This window comes from Homalodisca vitripennis, unplaced genomic scaffold (assembly GCF_021130785.1).
Source record: "Homalodisca vitripennis isolate AUS2020 unplaced genomic scaffold, UT_GWSS_2.1 ScUCBcl_948;HRSCAF=3938, whole genome shotgun sequence".
Classification (NCBI taxonomy): Eukaryota; Metazoa; Arthropoda; class Insecta; order Hemiptera; family Cicadellidae; genus Homalodisca; species Homalodisca vitripennis.
Genome location: NW_025777126.1, coordinates 8,890 through 23,359, shown reverse-complemented (window position 1 = coordinate 23,359; position 14,470 = coordinate 8,890). Strand labels below are relative to the sequence as shown.

Below are 14,470 nucleotides of genomic sequence, written 5' to 3'. Positions count from 1 at the left end.
TTTTACCAATTTCACCAATTATTATATCCGTTGTTCCAGGACTTATTGGTTCAACTATGGTAGAGTCTTCAATGATTCGAGGTCTAAATGGTGTTGAAGATGGTAATTTTGGCAATTCAAACTCTTCAGATTCTGGAATTGAAATATCGGCAAATTGTCGTACAACTGGAACCAAATTCATCAAATTTTGATTATCACTTAAAACATTTTCAATTTTGCCCTCAACGTTTTTTATTGCAGAAGTTACAGGTTGATTGATTTTTTTAATAAATTCTTGTTCTTTTTCATCAATTCGAATCTGTTCTTTAAATTCTTTGATTAATTTCTTTTCGATTTGATCAAGTTTTTTCGCTTCTTCAGAAGTTACGTTCACCATTTAATTAGAAAAATTTTGAAACGTGAACGTGGAACGTAAAACACGAACGTGAAACATGAACGTGAAACGTAAACACGAACGTGAAACATGAACGTGAACGTGGAACGTGAACACGAAACGTAAAACATGAACGTGAAACACGAACGTAAAACATGAACGTGAAACGTAAAAACGTGAACACGAAACGTAAAACATGAACGTGAAACGTAAACACGAACGTGAAACATGAACGTGAAACATGAACGTGAACGTGGAACGTGAACAGATTTACCGTTTTTCTGTTATTTTCATAATGTAAATAAAAAGTAAAGATAATGTTAAAATAATTGTAACAAATATTTTATCAAGTAGATTTGTCAGACCACTGAGCAGCATTTATATTCGAAAATTTATTCAAATATTTACCATTTTTAGGCTTCAAAGTTAGATTAATAGTTAAAAATCCATAGTCTTCTTTCCAAATTTTATCACATAATTCATTAAAGTGGTTAAAACTCATATCAGATCCTACATAATTGTTGTAAATTTTTCTCGAATAGTGATCATCTTGCTTAAAAACACACACAACATATTCAAATTATTTCTAATAACTTGTTTATCAACCTTTGAAAAGCATTGGGAAAGATAGATACAAGATATGTTTTTGTGACGAGACATTACGAAATATTCCTTAATAACGTCCTGATTTTCCAAAATACAATCATCAAAAACGATTAACGGATTGGGTTTACATTCGCTTAACGGAACTATGTCCTCAGAAACATTATAAAAATGTGATATTTTTTTGTTTAAGTTTTTCTCAATATTTTCCAATCTTTTTTGTAATTTTTTATAGGCGTCTTGTTCTAAAGATTTACTAAAAATATACAAATTGGAATAAGGAATCAACCTATTGTAGATAAAATTCAATAATAAAGTTGTTTTTCCACATCCACTTGAACCAACAATTAACAATCTGATTGGTTGATCTTTCTTATTTTCTTCAAACGTTTGAAGTTTTATCTGATCTTTTTGCTTTAAAAATTTCTCCATTTAAATAGCGAAAATGAAGCTGTTCAAGTTGACTTCAGAAAGCTCTCAATTATTTTTAAACTTGGAACATCCTATTCGTTTAGAGGAAGAATCAAATTATTTCATCGGTTTAAGCGGTTTTTATTCTGACAATTTTGTAATAAATATTAGTGAAAGTTCTCCTTATTGTATAGGATTTAGTGAGAAGAACATAACAAAATATTATGGTTTAAACAAAGGATATTATACCTTCGATCAAATAAAAAATTCCCTTAAAAATTATCTGAAAACATTCAAACAATCAGATAAATCTTTAAACTTTGACGAAAACAAGTTTGAAATGCAAAAAAATTATCTCTCTAATAAAATTCAAATAAAATCACCAGTAAGAATAATGTTTTCAGCAATTATAGTAGATTTATTAGGGTTTGTTCAAGAAAACTATTGAGCCAAATCAGGTATATTTAGGAAATAAAACGCCAAAATTTAGACCGTTCGATGTAATTGAAGTACATTGTAATCTCGTTGAACCTAGTTTTGAAAATCATACCGAACATCTTCACAAAGAATCGGAAATTTTGTACACTTTCTTTCCAAATGTTGCTTATGGATCAAAAATTAGTGAAAAAACCGAATGAAATAGACTATATTCCAATTAGAAAAAATATGAAAAGAATTCAAAAAATCGTCTTAACTGTTCAAGACTCTGAAGGTAATTTATTGAAAAATGAGAGTAAAACTACAATTTACTTAAGATTGTTGAAGCAACGGACATGAATCATGGGGAGCTATTGAATAGCTTACCTTCAAACTTTCAAGAAATCACTGTTTTCAACCTTTACACTCAAATAATAGCTTGTTAAATTTTTTCTATCTAAATGGAGTCTGTTGTGGATCTACTCAATAATCAACTTACATTCAATAATAAAGACATTTGCACGATTGTTGACGAAAATAATGAAATTTGGTTTAAGGCTAAAGATGTTGCAGAAATATTGGAATTTAAAAATACGAGACAAGCTATCATAGATCATGTTAAAGAAAAATTCAAAAAAAGCTTTGAAAAACATAGATTCTGACAAGGGTATCGAATCGCGACTCTTACAAAAATTACATCCAGACACTATTTTCATCAATGAACCAGGCATATATTCTTTAATACTGAAATCTAAAATGAAGATTACAGAAACGTTTCAAAATTGGGTTTTAGAAGAAGTTTTACCGAGTATTAGAGAATATGGCGAGTACAAACTTGAAAACGAAAATAAGCAGTTAAAAGATGAAATAAAACAGTTACAAATTAAAGATGAAATGAAATCATTGAAAATAGAGAATCAAGAATTGCGAATGGAATTAATGAAGAGAGATATGGTATGTAAAGATTTTGATAAGAAAAAACACCATGTTTTTGTGTTAATTAAGAAGAATCACATGTGGGAATGGCCTTATTACGTTATCAGAGCTCAGAAACGAGAAATACCAAACCGATTAAAACATCTAAAAATAAATTATCCTGAATTAGAGATTTTTGTTCATTGATGACGAACCAAATTCTATCAATCTGTATAACCAAAATGAAAGAATCTTTGAATATTTTATACAACGGAAATCATTTTACTACAAATATGGCAGAATCTCGACTGATTTTATAGAATATCTAAATTGCACGTTGAAAATGTTAAACTCTCGATTTATTATATTTTGTTTGTAAATGTTTAGCATAACTAGGTAACCAATATAGAATTTTTTTTTCATATTCACAAGGCTTTTCGTTTTTATAACTTTCGCTGAAAATTTTTTTAGCACAATCTTTGCAAAAAGCATCTTTTCTATCTTTACTATACTGCCAGTTATTAAATTCAGAAATATTTTTAATTTCTTTACAAAAGTAACACTTTTTTTCTTCTAAAGTTAATTTGTCCATTTTATCATATAATTCCTTACAATAACAGTCTTTTCTATTCTTTTCCTTATAAAATTCTTGACACTTTGTACATTTCTTTTGAGACTCCATTTATATAGAACAAATTATTACACGATGAAAATGTTAAACTCTCGAATTATGATATTTTGTTTGTAAATGTTTAGCATAACTAGGTAACCATTGAATAATTCGTCCACATTCGCAATGAGTTGGTTTATTTAGACTTTCTCGGGAAATTCTTCTAGCACATTCCTTACAAAAAGTCTGTTTTTTATCTTTACTATAATGCCGCTTGTTAAATTCAGAAATATTCTTAGCTTCTTTACAAAAGTAACATTCTTTCTCCTCTAGAGTTAATTTTTCTATTTTATCGTATAATTCTTTTTGATATTTATTATGACAATCTTTACAATAATGTCCAAATCCGTCTTTTTTAGTTCTATTTTTATAAAATTCTTCAAAACCTTTTATTTCCTTGCACATTGAACATTTCTTTTGAGCCTCCATTTATATAGAAAAAAATTATAGCTTTGACTTTCTCAATTCATATTCGTAAACACTTCCGGTTATTTCTCAATTTTCAAAGTTTCCAAGTTTATTTAATTCGTCTAATATATCAGATTTCGCTTCATTTTTATAGCCATAAGGTACTGTATCGATCTTATTTTCTAGGACAATTCTCTTATCATCTTTAGCGTTCAGTGCCAGCTTGTTTATGGTAACTGTGTACAACTCATGTTTGTAGCTTTTGATTACTGTCATCTCCCTAAATTCTTCTTTATCTTCGAACAAACATCTCTTCAAGTTTTCGATATTTATTGTTTTATTTACAACGCTTCTCTTAATCCCTTTGCATCTTACTGGATTTTTGTCTAGATATTTGTACGAGTACATTTTCGATCTCAATCCACAAAATTCTTCTAAAACTTCGCTATTTAACTCATCTTTGAATTTCCCTATTACCTTCTTATTTTTAGTAGTGAAACATTCGTGATCTTTTGGATAATCGCTCGTATCAAAGTCCTCTATATTTTCTTTAATAATTTTAAAAGGATCTCGTTTCAATTCTAGAAAATAACTGTCTGTATCCATGTAACAAAGATTCAAATCTGGATCAAACTTCTTTAATTTATCGTAATAAAACTCGTACATTAGCAATTTTGATAGGTCAAGAACTGAAAATCCTATGTAGATCGGTTTGTTAAATTTAACCTTTTGTTTGTACATGTGACTCGCTATACAGTTATCGTCAAAGATATTAAAGCATTTGAAATTTGTTTTCTTGGCCTGTTTAATTGAAAATTCTTCATTTCCTAGTTTGATATCACATCTATTTCGCACATTTTCCATACTTTTTTCCAAAAACTGAGTTGTTCATCAGCTTATAAAAGTCCTTTTCGAAGTCACTTGTAGCTTTGGTTCTCATTTTTGTGTTAAAATCAATGTACTTTTTCATAAAAGGCTTCTGATCGAATGCAATAACTCTATTCACATGTTTCAAAATCATACCTTGTTCCAGATAGAATTTCAAATTTCTTGAATGAACAACGTATTCAGTTTTATCCAGTAAAGTTGTGCAAAGTTTGTTTTTAAAATGTTCGGGAGCAAGAGGTAAATCCTTGTGATGTTCATGTAAATTTGTTGGATATCCTAGATCAACTTCGAGAATATAGCCATAATCTTCGTCGCCAGTGAGTTCTAAAATTGTTTCTTGCCATTCTGCTGTTGTATATGTTTTTCGGGTTCATCCACTTGATTTCGTTATATGGTAAATTTTGCATAAGCCCGTAACCATAAAGGTTGTTTGCATCGACGTACAACAGATAGTTTTCAGGCTTTGATTCATCAAAATCTTTCAAATATTTGTTATTTGCTTTAACATATCGCTTAATACATTGAGAAATACCTCCACGAATGCCTTTTTCAATCATCAAATACATATTATAATCACTAATCAATTGTAATTATATTTTCGTTAATTTTAACATAGCGTCCCATGCGAGGCTTGGAGCTGTTAGATAATGTGCTGGATCCAGTTTATAGCAATTTAGACAAATGTTTCTGAAGTTTTCAAATATATCAGCGAGCAATAATACATCTTGGATATTGTACAAATCAGAGTAATTTCCAAGATTTTTCTCTTTTAATTTGTTCCAAAAGCTCAAATAGTGTTGATAATCTTTCTCAGATATGCTCTCGTCTGTCAATAGTGAATAGAAATCTTGAATTTTCAGCTGTTCTGTGTAATCAAGTTTTTTCAATACTATCGATAAATTCGTAAGGAAATATGCCTTTTCCAGATAGAATTTTAAAGATTTCTTCTTCGTCATTTGGTTGTCTTTCTAGAATTGCGTTCAGACCATCTTGTATAAAATGATTTGTATGCTTGAAATCATCTTTTTTGAGGTTTTTAGCTAACTTTTCAATAGATGATGCCATAAATCTGAACGTGTCTACGAACGAAAACTTGATGAATTTTCTTGGCTTATCACCTTCGAATTCATATCCATATCCTGAATTTACTGAATAATTTATATATTTTTCATCGGTGTTTGCGATCAAATCAACATTTCCATATTGTTTAGCCAATTCTTTTATGTACAAATGGGTATCGTAGTTACTCATATTGTGACAGAAAACTGGAATATTTTGAGGAAATTTGAGATTCAAGTTACAAGATAAATGAGCTGAACCTCTAAATTTACCTGTTAAATGACAATGATCTCGTACTTTTTTTCTTGTTTGATTATCAAAACCCTCACATTCACAAATATGACAAAGACTAGAATTTTGGTACGCTAATTCTTCTTCTTCGGTCAATTTCATAGGTTTTTTGTTCTTAGAATTATACTTTTTAGCTATGTATTATGATATTTTATTGAGCTCTTCAAACAATTTTGCAGGAACATTAGGCAAATCGTCTTCATTTTCGGCTCGATAACATATCGGTTTATACATGCGATTCGTCACATTTGACACTAAATATAGAGTAAAACCATAAGGAATATGCTTCTGAATCTTCGTTGTAGTCGATTTTTGCGGATTGTTTTTGCATGTGGGAATCTTCTCTAATATGCTTTCAAAATCCATATAAATAACGTAAGGATGAGAAAATTTCTTTTGATAATTAGTAAATGTTGTTGTTTGACCTGGAAACGGCATAATTGGCTTACAAACTTCATGTTGTTTGCAAATTTCTAAATGATCTGTTAAATCTCCAGATTTGTAGAAATGGCTTAAACATCTTCTACATAGCAATTTTTTATGTTCGTGTTTAGATAACTGAGAACTCACGAGCTTATTTAAATCGGTTATCAAAACATAATGAGATGTGTCTTCTTGTTTAACATACAATAAGTCAATGTTTAACTCAGCGTCGTATTTTTCAGAAATTTGTAATGGAACAATATTGAGTTTCTCATCATAAATGTAGATATTTATAGACATTTTTGGATATTTGTACTTGGAATTGTAACTTCGTTTTTCAAATGATTGTATATCTTTTAAGGACATTGGATACTCAAAACCTGAAAATATCTCGTCATTTACAAATTTTTCATATTGTTTTGATCTTTCGCAGTCTCTTTCAGGTGTTTCAATAGCGCATCGGATAGAATAAATAAAGCAATAATCATCTTTATTTTTGATATTTATACAAGCTTTCTTATCTTTGATTTTCTTTGGCAAATCGATATATGATCCTGCGTTCATCATTTCGTGTTTATTAAGGCTCAAAAACTAGTTGTTTGCAGCTTTTAAATGTCCATCCAGAACCCTTATTTGGATGATTTGTTTTGTTCACGATGTGTTAATTTATTAAATTGTTTAGAAATAAAGTCGTTTACATCAAATATTTCGTCTGCTTTTATAGTAAAATACATTGGGCAAGTTTGTGGTTCACCGTTTACTAAAGTTCGTTCATATTCACATTCCAAAGAGAGATATCCTTTCATATTTTTAACATTCTCTTGAAATTTTTCTATTAAACTTTTAATTTCTGGCCTCATAATTGATAGATATTTGTAAATTGACATGGAATTATCGTTTAAATTTGTTAAAATGTATTGCTTGAAAAGACCGTGTATCCTCCTGAGTCCCAGAGTAAATCTGTGTTTTAAAGTGTCAAAATCCTAAGTGGCTATATTTAGTACAAGTGCCTGACTGTGCTTGAGTCCTGGACAACCATCCCTCTAAAGTGGGGTCAAAGACCTAAGTGGCTATTTTTAGCCACTCGCAAAAAAAAATTCACAGAGTCCCTCCTAGTTGTGTTATTCCCATTCAGGTCGCAGCACTTGATAGAAAGAACAGTTTTTGGCCATAGTAGTGCAAAGTTTTGCCACCAGAATGCTCTAGGTATGCTCCAGTCTTCTTAACCTAAAAATGACTGACCCTCCAGAAAAACGTGACCGGCCAAAACGTTCATGTAAGTACTTTATTAATATATTTTAGCCTTAGCTCGTACTGATATCATTAGATAAGAAACTATGTCTGCATTTTAAACGATAAATTGTGACAATCGGCTTTTGTTTAAAGTAGCTATAACAGGTTTATTTTTGTAGTTCCTAAAAATAGGCACTTAGGCGCTATAGACTATAAACCCATATTTTTATAGTTCCTTTTTTTAGTCACTTAGGTCGTTAGCTAAAATGTTTTTCTTTAAAAAAATAATAACAGCTGACAAATATATAATGTAGTTGATTATTTATGTGTTTTTAGGTCAAGGCAATCAAAACCCTCACTACGAACCAGTCAATCTAGATGATTCTGAGATTGAGGGCGCGTTAAATGATGATGATGAAGAAGGGGACTTGTTGAGACACAGAGACCGCTTTTTTGATGTGAATGAAGTTATTGGAAATTGGAGTGATGACACCGATGAAGACCCCACATACGAGCCTCCCAATGAGCCGGATCGTAAGGAAGACACGTCAGAAGAGGATCCACAACCAGAAGCAATCCAGCGAAAAGAAGTAAGATAACTACCTGAATTCCAAAATTACTTATTATCTCATGTATTTGAAATTATTACTAAAATATGTATTATAGTCCTTGTAATTTTATAATAAGGTTGCTATAACAAAGCTTAGTACATTTAAAGGAAGTAAAAAAATATGTATGTCAGGTTGTTTAATTCTGGAACCATTGAGAGAAAAGTTTAGTAATTTCAAGATTATTTTATTTAACAATCTTTTTATTTAATTGTTTGAAAGTAGCAAAAATATTATGGAATTGTTTTGTTCCAGGGAAAGAGGAAGAAGGCGCTCACTAAGAAAAAGGGAGATGGGGGCTAAGAAATCGAGAAAAACGAAAAATCAGGACAAGGATTTTTCACCCCCATGGAGGACAGGACCATTCAATCCGACACCTTTGACGATTGCTCAACCAGCATACCTACCTATCGACAGTGATGACTGGACAGCTGAACAGTATGTACAGCAGTATTTCGACGATGATATTCTTAAAAAAATAGTTGAGAAATCAAATCAGAACTACTTGTTGAAAACAGGAAAGGACCTAAAACTAAGACTACCTGAGTTAAAAATTTGGCTAGGCATAAACTTTGTGATTTCAGCTCTACAAGTACCATTGATTAGAATGTGTTGGGAAAAAAAGTGGAGGATTCCACTTGTAGCAAACAACATGGCGAGAGATCGCTTTTTCCTTATTAGGAACTGGATAAAACTTGTTTTTGATAACGAAATTACAGCAGACGAAAGAAAAGCTGATAGGCTGTGGAAGGTAAGACCTTTACTTGACCGAATCTTAGAGGGCTGTTTGAAACAGAACAAACCACAGGAATTGAGTATCGACGAGATGATAGTGCCTTTTTCTGGAACGTGTCTAGTCAAGCAACACATACCCAACAAACCCAACCCAACGGGTTTGAAAGTTTATGTTCTTGCTAATCCAAACGGAATTGTTTGTGATTTTACTGTCTATCAAGGACCAGCCACATACGTAGAAAACCCAGAACTTGAGCAATTCTGGCAGTGTGAATCAGCTGTCCTTCAGCTTACTAGGTCTTTAGTTCCCGGCCACACATTGTATGCCGATAGATTTTTCACTTCAGTTAGGCTTGCTGACGAACTCCTGAAAAAAGGTTTTAGATTAACTGGAACAATCAGGAAAGACAGAATTCCCGAAACTACTGACCTTCCAAGTGACAAAGAGTTTAAGAAAGCAAATGAAAGGGGCACCAGTTTTTGCACTGTAAGAGAAGAAAAAGATAAAAATGGAACAAAGACAGAGGGAAAAGTAGCTATAACAAAGTGGTTAGACAACAACTGTGTATGTATGATATCTACTGCTGAGTCAATCGAGCCTTTGTGTGAAGTAAAAAGGTGGTCTAAGGCCAGCAAACAGTTTATCAATGTTTCTCAACCTAAAGTTATCAATGCATATAATGCAAAAATGGGAGGCGTAGACTTAGCTGATAGAATGCTATCGTATTGCTCCTCACGAGCCCGGACAAAGAAATGGACATTGAGATGTATCCTTCATTTCTTTGATTTGAGCCTTAGTAACAGTTGGCTTCAGATGCGGGAAACCAAACAAAAAATACAAAATTCCAGCCAAAAGAATTCCGCAATTCAGGACTTTTAAACTTAAATTTGGGGAGTTGCTAATTGAGATGAACTCAGCCAATGAAGCTGTTGCTTCGAATGACAAAGATCTAGAAGATAAGGTGGATAACCCATTTGGAGACAGACGAGTACGGGCTGACCCTACTCCAGAAAAAAGAATTGAAGAAGCAGCTCATCTACCTGAGGTTACAAAAGGAATTCAAAAAAGGTGTGCTATGCAGAATTGCAAGAAAAAATCTACTGTATATTGTGTAAAGTGTAATGTGTATCTTTGTTTGGTAGGTGGGCGGAATTGTTTCCGAAAGTTCCATTCGAAGTGAACTTTTCACAGTGACTCCAAGATGAACTTTTACAAATAAATGTAAAATGCCTTCTAAACAACTCTTTTTATACTTATACATGTAATAATAAAACATTTTCAATTAAGGTCCTGCGTTAATATTTTTTTCCTCTGAAGACCTAAGTGCCTATTTTTAGGACATCTATAACACCATTTGTAATAACGTAAAAAATACATAATGTGATTTTTCTCAAACAACAATGATATGAGAAACATAATTTAACCTTAATTGTAAAAGAATTAACACTTTTTTACCCTGGGACTCAAGTGGGGTCGGAATGATTGCCTAAAAAAAGGCACTTAGGCGTTTGGTCCAATTTGCTCCATAAATATTTGGGACTCAAGGTAGGTTGAGACCTAGTGCCTATATTTAGGCACTCTAGACTCAGGAGGGTATTGAGGATAAAACTTCTACATCAATGATATTTTCGGATTTTACTTTAAGAGTTTTATCAATTTCTTCGATCATTTCAGACTTAGTTTTATCGTTTGTTTCAATGGACAATTTTTCAGCGATTGATAGAATTTTTTCATCTTTAAATAGATTGAGATCTTTTTTTATCTTCCCTAAAGTTTTTCTTTAATTCTCGTAATTTTTCTATATTGTACATCTTTTCATGATCTACAATTTGATTTTCTTTAGCCCATTGTCTTAAAAAATTCAGTTCTTTCTCGTAAATTTCTTTGTTTTTGGCATGGATTTTGGAGCCATAATGTCGATTATAGTTTTTTCTTAAAATTTCTTTTTTGCAAAACGGACATGTTACTTTTTCACCCTCCATTTATATAAGAAAAATTTTCTTAACTAAGGTTTGTAAGAGGCAATTTAAATTCTCTATACTATTTTTTCAATAATTTTAGAATTAAAAAAATTAATGATTTTTACTTGAATTTGACAGAAATCAGCACAATTTCTTGTGAAACAGTGATAGATTCTTCTATTTATTATTTAAAAAATGTGTAAACTAAGACTTAAAATTATTGAAAAAAGTAGTATAGAGAATTTAAATTGCCTCTTACAAACCTTAGTTAAGAAATTGTTCTTATATAAATGGAGCTACTAAAAGAATTAAATGAGGTTGGTGATTTAAAGATCAAAGAATATAAGAAATTAATGGAATTAGAAGAAAATAAGAAATACAAAATTTTGAATCTGGAGAAAATGAAAGATAAATTCGGGTTTACAATAATTGCCGAGTTGGAAGATTATAAAGTACACTTACCGAACAGATTTTTGACTGTTGTGGATGAAAAAAAGATTAAAGAATTGAATAAACATGATAAATTACACTTGGTTGTTACTGGAAAGAAGACTATTAAACATAAAGACTGTGTTTACTATCAATTTTGTAGAGTAGAAGATTTTTCGTCGTAGCAGACATTTCAAATAGATTGATTTCACAGCTCAAGAAAGTAGAAGCAAACAGCTATAGATTCGGTTAATTTTTCATTCGTGAGTTACAGATTAGTTTATTGTCCTTTAAACAGTATTTTCCCTTGATTTTCTGTTGGCTCCGAAAGTACGCTAGAACCGCCATATTCCTACCTACTTATATATATATATATATATATATATATATATATATATACATTTATAATGTAACTAGGCAGATTTATAAATGGCGTTATACTGCATAGCGAATTCTTTTATAAAGAGTTTTAATAAATTGTATTGCTTGAAATAATACAACCACCTAACTCTTACTTATGCTTACACGGCTTGTGTCTTCACTATTTCTTTTCGGTTTACACATTTTCGAAACATTTTCTAAATTCTTCTTGGAACGCCATCTTCGATCTTTCTATAACAATTAAGTTTAGGTTGAATTAATGTTTCAATCATAGTAAGGGCAGGAAAGTTCAGAATTGTATTTTTCTAAAGAAGTTCGGACTTAATGTCAACCGAAAAACTGTAGGGTTACTTTGCGTTGAACTAAATTAATTTTACATATAAACATCGTCGTTTAACAGCGTTACTCCTTCTTACATTTGTATTATCAGGTATTAATTCTTTGTTTAAAGTATGTTATTGATGATACATAAATTTGAAATGATGGACATTATCCATCCCTATATGTTACAAAAATGGAACACGTTGCGAAAGAAATTGTTTCCAACTTTTTTAGTATTCAAGTATTTGTGCACCTTAAATTTTGCACTTTTTTAACCATTTCTTACTGACTATTGTTACAAAAAAGGAATAAGATAATTTATTATGTTAAAAAATATTTCTTATTACATCCAATTTGAAATCTTTTCGATGTTTATTGTTTTGCGTGATAATATCATTGTGGCTATCATTGTTGGCTGGTATGTGATGAAAATGTATGTGGTCCTCTTTTAATCGTTTTGTAAACGATTTTGTCACTTTTAAACGTTTACAATTTAGTAAAAAAATATATTTGCATCGTGTTGTATCACTTTTATCGTTCCAACGGGGAAACCCAATTTAGACGGAAAAAACATGCTATTGTTCCCTCCCATAAATGACTTTTATCTTGTTGTTAAGATATCTCAGCCATATCCAAATTAGTATTTTGTCATATTATTACAATTTACGAGTGTAAAATATTAAAACAAATCAATTCAGTTTAAATAATTAATTGTTTTATATCGAGGGAGGGCTTCCGAATAAAAATAAAGATATAGAATCTGGCTATGTCCTGATCTCAATCCAGGTCTTGAATACTGATATTCTTCTAGATTAATTACGGAATATTATCAACGGTAGATTTATTCGAATAATTAACGTATACATTTGAATTATTATAGCTGTCCGATGCTTTGAATCGTAGTTTTCATCACTATACTAAATACATTAAACGGCTTTATTCATACAGCATTCTAGGACTAGCAATGGGGGAAAAAAATGAAAACTATAATGAAAAATAAGGGGACAGTATATGAATGGTAGTTAGCATCATCAACAGCTATATTCTAAATTGGAACGGATTGAAGAGGGTTGGAAAATTCTTTTCAAGACATCTTTGTTTAGTACTCTATAACGACGTCATAGGTGTATAGGTCGAATACTTCAAACCTTCCATAATGTCTTTAAGAACTAAAAATAATAACACAAAATTACCAGTCAGTATATTTGGTATAAATGGTATATTTTACGTCAAATGCATATCATTGATAAATATAGATTAGTTAAACCAGAAAATTATATGCCTTTTCAAGCCTAGAATATTCCAAAGTCTCTCCATTCTCTCAATTTTAATAAATATTAATAAGTACATATTATATATTTATTAAAATTGCCGTAGCATGAAAACCAGATTCCATGTTGCATACACGTATAAGTAATGCATTTTTTTAGGCACTAAAAATTATTAGGTGTATACAATTTTTTGTATTTATTTCTCAATTGCGGAAAAAAGATAGATCAATAAGAATATTTGCCGAAAGAGAGTGACTTTGAGTACATGAATAAGCCAAGAATTATATTGGCAACTTGAATTGGAAAACTTTTTCATTTCATTTAAGGTAGCGGTATAAAGATGAATAACTCAGATGTACACATTCCTTATTCTATCAGTATTAAAAAAAAGTAAAAACCATTTTATATACACAACTGCTGAGAATTGGTGTACCTAACGAGGTTTAACGTTTTGTTTGTTTATTTAATAGTCATCGCTATCTAAATATATAGCATTATTATAACAGATTACGTATTTTGTCAGCCTACCGGCTTTTATTTTATCAAATGGTATATTAACAATCATGTGCTAATATTTATTATTTTATTTACAAATATATAAAATCATTTAAAGGTAATTATAATCTCCTTGTTCATATATGTTAATGTATTAAACTTGCAAAAATGCATATAGTGTTATTAATAAAAAATTATATTAACAAATAGAGTCGATGAAAGGACTCTAACTTAATAATTAGGACGAACACTTTCAACTTGATTGGAATTTAAAGCATCATTTGGCTGTCACATAGTGTACTAAGAACTTCTACGGTAAGTCATATTTTATTAGCGGTTTTTAATTTTCTGTAGTATATAAGAAAGTTAGAGAGAAAAGACTCAAATGACAGTACAACGGGAAATAAAACAGAATTACATAAAATTACCGGTTAGTAAATAATTAATTGTTTACGGAGGCACCCGTTAGAATAATGTAATTATGATGAATATTATGTAATGGTTTCCGCATGGAACTGGGATATTTTACTTGAAGTATTTGCAGCTAAGGGCCATTAAATAATGCATAAGGAACTTA

General features: G+C 30.7%; 2 protein-coding genes across 2 annotated transcripts; both read left to right on the top strand.

Moving 5' to 3' along the window:
• Positions 1-7,515: 7,515 nt before the first annotated feature.
• On the top strand, positions 7,516-8,602 carry LOC124371164. The gene is made up of 3 exons (XM_046829476.1): positions 7,516-7,734; positions 8,028-8,281; positions 8,555-8,602. Exons 1-3 carry the CDS (start codon positions 7,692-7,694, stop codon positions 8,600-8,602), a joined length of 345 nt encoding a protein of 114 aa, XP_046685432.1. The 5' UTR covers positions 7,516-7,691.
• A 349-nt stretch (positions 8,603-8,951) lies between these two features.
• LOC124371163 (piggyBac transposable element-derived protein 3-like) lies at positions 8,952-9,914 on the top strand. Its single transcript, XM_046829475.1, has one exon. The coding sequence runs from the start codon at positions 8,952-8,954 to the stop codon at positions 9,912-9,914; it is 963 nt and encodes a 320-aa protein (XP_046685431.1).
• Positions 9,915-14,470: the final 4,556 nt, after the last annotated feature.

Coding starts and splice junctions, on each gene's coding strand:
- LOC124371164 (XM_046829476.1), top strand. CDS start 7,692: ATGACTGACCCTCCAGAAAAACGTGACCGGCCAAAACGTTCAT. Junction 7,735..8,027: donor TGACCGGCCAAAACGTTCAT/GTAAGTACTTTA, acceptor ATGTGTTTTTAG/GTCAAGGCAATCAAAACCCT. Junction 8,282..8,554: donor AAGCAATCCAGCGAAAAGAA/GTAAGATAACTA, acceptor GTTTTGTTCCAG/GGAAAGAGGAAGAAGGCGCT.
- LOC124371163 (XM_046829475.1), top strand. CDS start 8,952: ATGGCGAGAGATCGCTTTTTCCTTATTAGGAACTGGATAAAACTTGTT.